Consider the following 7514-nt stretch of genomic DNA (forward strand, 5'->3'; position numbering starts at 1 on the left):
TATATATTTCGAGATTGACAGGAAATATGGTGCAAATCACGATTATAAAGACTAGCATTTAAATAAAAGACCCAATTAGAATAACAATTTTTTGTGCGGAGTGCCCTTCTTTTGGGCTGGTCTTTATATTTTGCCCCTCATTTATGTCTTCTTTAAATTTTGCCCTTGCCGCCTGTTTAATGAAAGTTTTTTGACAAAATTACCCTTACCCCATTAAAATCCTTTTTATTTCGTCATTTGCCCTTTTCTTTTCTTTTCTTGCTTCTTCTTTCCTCCTCTGTTTTGTGTTTGTCTTATCTGTTCTAAACTTAGGTACGAATTTGGATCTTTTGCTCGTTTCAATATTTGTTTTTATGTTAAATTGTTATTTGTTGAATTGATATCCTTGTCTTCATCGTTTTTTATATTTAATTGTTCATTTTTTATTTAAAATTATAGTGTTTTGTTATAGTGTCTGTATGATTTTTTGAACTTTAGTTTCATTCCCCATGTATATATTTTGGTTTTTTGAATGTCGTATTATGAATGTCGTAATATGTTTTAGTTGATTTTGATATGCGTTTTGGTTTTCTCTTTGTTGAATCGTTGAAGTTTTACCTGTGAACAGCTGTTTTATGTTGTTACTGCTGTTTTTATTTAATAATCTGGTTTTTGTGAAGAATGTGTTTGTCTGAGGCAACATATGTCGGGTCCGGCAGAGTTCTTGGTTTTTGAAACTGAAGTTATGCCGGTTCCGGCATAACTTCATGAATTAAGTTAATTTATGTGTGCTTGGTTTTTTGGTGTTGTCTTGTTAATAATTTTGGTTTTTATGCAATCTTATGTGTTTTTGGTGTTTTGTTAATAATGTTTTGTTTTGGTTACGAAAAATGAAAGTTTGCCTCTCACGGCATACTTTGTAATTTTGTAAACTGAAGTTATGTCGGTTCCGGCATAAAGTTATGCTTGTTCCGACATAACTTCATGAATTAAGTTAATTTATGTGTGCTTGGTTTTTTGGTGTTGTCTTGTTAATAATTTTGGTTATTATGCAATCTTATGTATTTTTTGTGTTGTTTTGTTAATAATGTTTTTGTTTTGCTTATGAAAATGAAAGTTGCCTTTAACAGCATACTTTATTCTTTTGTAAAGTGAACTTCTGCCTCCTCCGACATACTTTTCTAGTTCTTAACACTTGCGTAAATTTTTATTTTGCTCATGAAAATAAAAGTTTGCCACTAACAGCATACTTTGTTCTTTTGTAACGTGAACTTCTGCCCCCTGCGGCAGACTTGTCTAATTCTTAACACTTGTGTACTTTTTTATTTTGCTTATGAAAATGAAAGTTGTATCTAACAGCATACTTTGTTCTTTTGTAAAGTAAACTTCTGCCTCATCCGGCATACTTTTCTAGTTCTTAACACTTGTATACTTGATGTTTTGCTTATGAAAATGAAAATTTGCCTCTAACAGCATAATTTGTTCTTTTGTAAAGTGAACTTCTGCATCCTCCGGCAGACTTGTCTAATTCTTAACACTTGTGTACTTTTCTATTTTGCTTATGAAAATGAAAGTTGCCTCTAACAGCATACTTTGTTCTTTTGTAAAGTAAACTTTTGCCTCCTCCGGCATACTTTTCTAGTTCTTAACACTTGCGTAAATTTTTGTTTTGCTCATGAAAATAAAAGTTGCCTCTAACAGCATACTTTGTTCTTTTGTAAAGTAAACTTCTACCTCATCCGACATACTTTTCTAGTTCTTAACACTTGTATACTTGATGTTTTGCTTATGAAAATGAAAATTTGCCTCTAACAGCATAATTTGTTCTTTTGTAAAGTAAACTTCTGCTTCCTCCGGCAGACTTGTCTAATTCTTAACACTTGTGTACTTTTTTATTTTGCTTATGAAAATGAAAGTTGCCTCTAACAGCATACTTTGTTCTTTTGTAAAGTAAACTTCTGCCTCCTCCGGCATACTTTTCTAGTTCTTAACACTTGCGTAAATTTTTGTTTTGCTCATGAAAATAAAAGTTGTCTCTAACAGCATACTTTGTTCTTTTGTAAAGTAAACTTCTGCCTCCTCCGGCATACTTTTCTAGTTCTTAACACTTGTATACTTAATGTTTTGCTTATGAAAATGAAAGTTTGACTCCAGCGGCATACTTTGTTCTTTTGCAAGGTGAACTTCTGCCTCCTCCGGCATACTTGTTCAGAACTTTGCCTGATTATTTTTTGTCAACTGAAGTTACTATAATTTCAAGTCTAAGTCATTGAGCATTGTATACTAATCAAATGGAACGTATAAACTAATCAAAATCAGAACAAAGCAATAAATTTGATCAATTCTATGTTGTTGAGTAAAATTATGATTCGCAATGTTGAATCTCAACTGAATATGAGTTGTTTAGTTCATAGAAGATGATTTGTTGTTTTTTTCAAATATTAACAAATCTAAACTTAATAAAGCATCAAATTGAGTTGAATTACGTTCAATTGAAACGCTATATATTATGTATTTATCTTTTCCGATATTGTAGCAGCAAAATCAATGGAGGTTTATCCGGTGAAATGTTGGAACGATGGAACGATTGAAAGATTTGTTGTTGGAATGATGGATATGTTTAATTGGATGTTTGGGGTTCGTTACAGACTTTCAGGTTTTTATATGTGATGGGCAGGGATAGTAACGTCTTTTTTTATTATTTTTTAGCTTAAAAGGGCAAATATTAAAGACCACGCATTACGGGGCAAAAATTAAAGACCAACGCGGCATTCGCGCGAATTGCCCTTAGAATAATTTCACAAATATCTTTTAAAATGAAAAGTAGATGCGTGCATCATTTCATCCCAAATTTTCTTCCCAAAGGGACTAGAAATTAGAAATATAGTTTGTTCCTCACAAAATTCCTTGTCTGGCCTCTAAGCTTGTACGTCTTGTTCCATCTGTGGAAGATTGAGTTCAGATCAAATTCATCTCATAATACGGTAAAAGCTCTAACTTATACACCGTCAATCTAACTTCTGCCTTCTTTTCTTTATTCTCACAATAATGGAGTTGAAGGATTCTTTTGGCAAATTTTTCTTCTGGATTCTTTTCTTTTTCTTATTTTGGATTTTCCGTGGTGAAGGTGAAATCTTTTTATATTTTTTAATATGAATCTTGTGAAAGAATTTAGATTGATGTATAAATGGAGGGAGTTAGCTCCTGAACTTTGTTAGTCTAAGCAAGGCACTATGTATAATATTGTTATTGGTTTTTTAGATGGATCTTATGCCCATTTGACATGGGTCTGTCAAAATAATTGAAGAGCATGTGTAATATGTTTAGAAATCTATACCTACATGACGGTTTAATTTCTCCGACGGCGACTCAACTAATAGTTATTATCTCAGAAAGTTAACAAAGAGATTTCTGATATTAGTTGAGAGCTACTTTGCTTTTGACACCCTTTAGGATCTTACAAGCTTGTGCCTTTTACGTCATAGCAGTATGTTTTTCTTCATTTTAGCTATGAAATACACTAAAAGATTGTAGAGGAGTGTTAGTTCATGAAGTTGTTGGCAGAGTTGATACTCTGTTAATGGCTGAGTTAGTGTTCTTGTATATTTTATTGATACCTCGCAAGCAGGGGTGGATCTAGGGCCCAGTGAGGGTGTTCGAACACCCTCGGCAAAATATTACACTATATATATAAGAAATTTTTGTATTATTTATGTACATATATAGATTTTGAATACTCAAAAAATAAGAGTAGGAGTTGGTTCAGTGTTTTAGGGGTTCAAATTTTACCTTGAGGTTCCAAGTTCAAACCCCAGGCATTACATTTTTATTTTTCGAACCCCCAGAGTGAAAATCTTAGATCCGCCACCGCTCGCAAGTGTCAGAATCTTCACCAATAGACAGTGAGAAAGGCAATTGCAGAAGGGGCGATAAATAGCCTTCACTGCGTATCTGCATTAACTTATGCTGAAGATTCTTGGTTATATAAAGACCTCAGTACCTTATAGTTGAAAAAGCAATGAGGACATTGTTAAATTGCCAAATTGTCATTCTTTACTCTGGCATTGAATTGAGATGAGCTAGCAGTGTATCTACTCCAATTTCCAGCCCCAAAACCAAGTATCTTGAGAAGTCCACTTTCTTTTTTATCAAATGAGAAGTCTACTTTCTCTTTCATAATCTAAGAAGAAATGTTCTGAGGCACAAATTGCAAATAGTCCATTACATATAGTGTACACCTGGCAGATGCCTCCCATTGAGGTGTTTGTGCCATGAGACTTCTGCCCGATGATCGTCTCGGGGTATTTAGTGCTTGTCTTGCATAGGAACAAGCCTGAGGCAAGTCTCAGCTTTGCCTTTTAAAACATCAATTATGAGTGTTCAGTTCATTTTTAATAACAACAACAACAATAACATACCCAGTGTAATTCCACAAGTGGAGTCTGGGGAGGGTAGTGTGTATGCAGACCTTACCCCTACCTCGGGAGGTAGAGGGGTTGTTCCGATAGACCCTTGGCTCGAGGAAAACATCTCAAAGTAGTTCGAGAAAAGAATTCATTTTTAATAACATTTAGCTTTTTTGTTTCCTATTTATCTGGGGATGTTTATTGCATTAAACTTCTTGAGCCGCAAGGGTCTATGGGGAACAACCTCTCTAACCCACAAAAGGTAGGGGTAAGGTCTGCGTTCACCCACCCTCCCCACACCCCACTTGTGGGAATATACTGGGGATGTTGCTGTTGTTGCTTATTGCATTAAACTAGTTTTGATTGTCAAAATTAACTATTCAAGTATATAATGCTTCTCTTCAGATGGCCTATATGGCTGTTCATGTTTCCTGCATCCAATGGTTTGATGAAAAGGGAAAAGCAGTGGCCGTCAATGTCAGAGATGAGACACGACCAATTTGTGGTCAATCAGAAGATTACATTCCTCAAGACTCCAGGGACTTATCTATTTGTTAGTATCCAAGAGAATATAACTAAATTTGTATGCTGAACTTAAACAATTATAGACTTTGAATACCTTTGATCAGCTATATGTGGATGATAGGACCTTTAACTATAGTACCCACGAGCAACTTTAGGGATTAGGCTCTTATTATTCTAAAATTAGAGGTTTTAACTATAAATGTCATTTACGTGGTCAAAGAATGCTATAGGAAGCAAGTCTGTGGCAGAAATAGAGAAGGAGAAGAAAGAAGAGGAGTTGGGCTCTTTCTAGATGTCATTGTAGCAAATATAAGGTTAGAACTCTTACAAAAACCGAGATTTGCAAGGGTGTAAAAGCGGCTCAGCCCTTCTAGCTGAACTTCTACTTTGAAAGGCACGGTCTTCTTTTTTTTATAGTGAAGTATGGTTAGAAACTGAATTGTTATGGTTCTAATATGAGATTATTGATAGTGTTGTTTTAAACAGCCTAAAAGATGTATAAAAGATGCATAAAAAGATGCATAGTGAGCGAGTCTAATGACAGAGATGGGAAGAAGAAAAAAGACGTTTTAAGCTCTTTCCAGATGTAACTGGCCAAAAATATTGGGAGAAAAAGTTCTTTCATTCTTCTGTACTCCTGCTAAGATAGACCTGCCATATACTCAACATACTTACTGTGTTATTGCTAATAAATTGATTCTATCTCCATGGGTTTTTCTTTTTCGCTTAATCAAGGTCTCACTAATGAAAAAAGGAGTCTAATGACAGAAATGGGAAGAAGAAAAAAGAAGAAGATTTAAGCTCTTTCCAAATGAAATTGGCTGAATATAGGGAGAGAAGTTCTCACCAATTACTTAACTATACTCCTAGTAGTCACATACAGCTGAAAAAGATAAACCTGCCATATACATAAATTAGTTACTGTGCTAATAAATTGATTCTCTCTCCTGAGTTCTACTTTTGGACTTCTCAAGGTCTTTCTTATGATATTTCCAACTGAAATCTATTTCAATAGTTGTTCAGAAATGTTGTAAATTGTAGTCTGTTACATGAATATGGAAAATATTAGTTCCACCAAATGCAGTTTCTATTTTCCTTGGCCAGGTTCCAGTCCATTATTGCATAGCTGTGGATTTAGTATCTACGTATCCTTTCAGAGAAACATAAGCACCTGAAGAATCTGATGTCTTGAGTGTTAAAGAAAAAGCCAGTAAAAGATTTACTTGGAAGATTCTAACTGTGTTCAGATTCTAGGGACTACTTATTCAAGTCATGGTGGTTCCTTTCTTTTTTAATCTTTCTGTTCTTTGAATCAAGTTCTGCCTTGTAAATGATTGTACAATTTCTGTTCTTTCAGTCCAAAGCAGAGTGGCAAAACAGTGGCAAACTTCCTTTCTTGTCAGTCGCCCTGAAACTACAATGGGAGCCTCCAGTGGACCAAGGCTATCTGGGATGCAGAAGCAAGTGCTTGCTCTATATAGGGGATTCTTAAGAGCAGCCCGCTCCAAGCCTGCTGAAGAGAGGAGGCAAATTGAGTCACTTGTATCAGCTGAGTTCCACAAAAATTCTAAGCAAGTTGACCGTAAGAACTTTATTTATATTGAATACTTACTTCGTCGTGGTAAGAAACAACTTGATCAGCTCAAGAGCCCTGATATTGTTGGATTGTCGTCCTTAAGTGTTGATTCTTCACAAACAAGGAATTCATCCTCCTAGATTCTGTACGAAATACACTCCTTTTCAACTTTACTGGAGTTGGTTGATTATACAATCTCTTGTGCTGGGACTAGCATAGGGCATTTGAATGCCAAAGTTTATTTACTAACTCATATACTAGGGTTCAGAAACATTAGTATGGTGCGAGAGTCGTAATTGCTGTAAAAACAATTTAATGACTGGCAATGGCCCTCATCTGGAAAAAGAGACGGGTAGATGGTTTTGTAACCACAGAAAAACCATCTTTGGCTGATGTCGATGCATTTCGTTTTGGCTCTCTTCAATAAGAATCTTGGTTTTTACAGTAATAAGATTTGGCAGCCTCTACAACATTAATAAATTCATTTGCTGCTTGTTCCTGTGGAAGTTACATGAACGCTTATGTTGCACGGCACAATGGTTAAAGGATTTTAATCTTAGATGGCAATTACCTTTTCTTCAACAGAAATGCAAGCTAAGCTTGATATGGACAGTGTAAAAATTCTTTAGAAAAATGTTGCAGATAACCTATGCTTGAATGGTAGTGGTTGTATTAGCGGTTACATATGCGCGTAATATTGATCATTCTAGTCACATTAGTTGCTACTTGCTAATGTGTAGTTGGGGACCAGATTTGAACATAAAACAGTGACTTTGAAGTATTAATTCTAGGGACTTTTACCTTGAGATGCAAAAATTAGGCCCTAATTACCTGCTTTAACGGAAGAATCTGATTTTTAAAAGCTAATAATAGTTTTTAACAAAATATATACAAATATGGTAAAAACACACACACACAAAGCATGCAATTATGTTGTATGTAATTTGTATGTCGTGTATATGTCACTATATGTCAGTGATACATTGGACATACTAATAATATACCCCGGCATACATGTGACATACAAG

General features: G+C 34.9%; 1 protein-coding gene across 3 annotated transcripts; it reads left to right on the forward strand.

The window, feature by feature from the left end:
• Positions 1–2791: 2791 nt before the first annotated feature.
• LOC132606213 (succinate dehydrogenase assembly factor 1, mitochondrial) lies at positions 2792–7265 on the forward strand. Of its 3 annotated transcripts, none has more exons than XM_060319612.1 (3): positions 2792–2963; positions 6015–6185; positions 6268–7265. In XM_060319612.1, the coding sequence occupies exon 3, from the start codon at positions 6330–6332 to the stop codon at positions 6624–6626; it is 297 nt and encodes a 98-aa protein (XP_060175595.1). In that variant the 5' UTR covers positions 2792–2963; positions 6015–6185; positions 6268–6329; the 3' UTR covers positions 6627–7265. The 3 variants fall into 3 exon arrangements, with proteins under 3 accessions (XP_060175595.1, XP_060175593.1, XP_060175594.1); XM_060319610.1 differs by lacking the exon at positions 6015–6185 and adding an exon at positions 4791–4938 and having other exon boundaries at positions 2793–2963; XM_060319611.1 differs by lacking the exon at positions 6015–6185 and having other exon boundaries at positions 2795–2963.
• Positions 7266–7514: the final 249 nt, after the last annotated feature.

The sequence above is a fragment of the Lycium barbarum genome, chromosome 8, assembly GCF_019175385.1.
Source record: "Lycium barbarum isolate Lr01 chromosome 8, ASM1917538v2, whole genome shotgun sequence".
Taxonomy (NCBI): Eukaryota; Viridiplantae; Streptophyta; class Magnoliopsida; order Solanales; family Solanaceae; genus Lycium; species Lycium barbarum.

Bases quoted from the DNA above. Each gene is read 5' to 3' on its own strand.
- LOC132606213 (XM_060319610.1), top strand. From the start codon at position 4,791: ATGGCCTATATGGCTGTTCATGTTTCCTGCATCCAATGGTTTGATGAA. The intron at 4,939-6,267 runs GTTAGTATCCAA...CTGTTCTTTCAG, and splicing joins CTCCAGGGACTTATCTATTT to TCCAAAGCAGAGTGGCAAAA.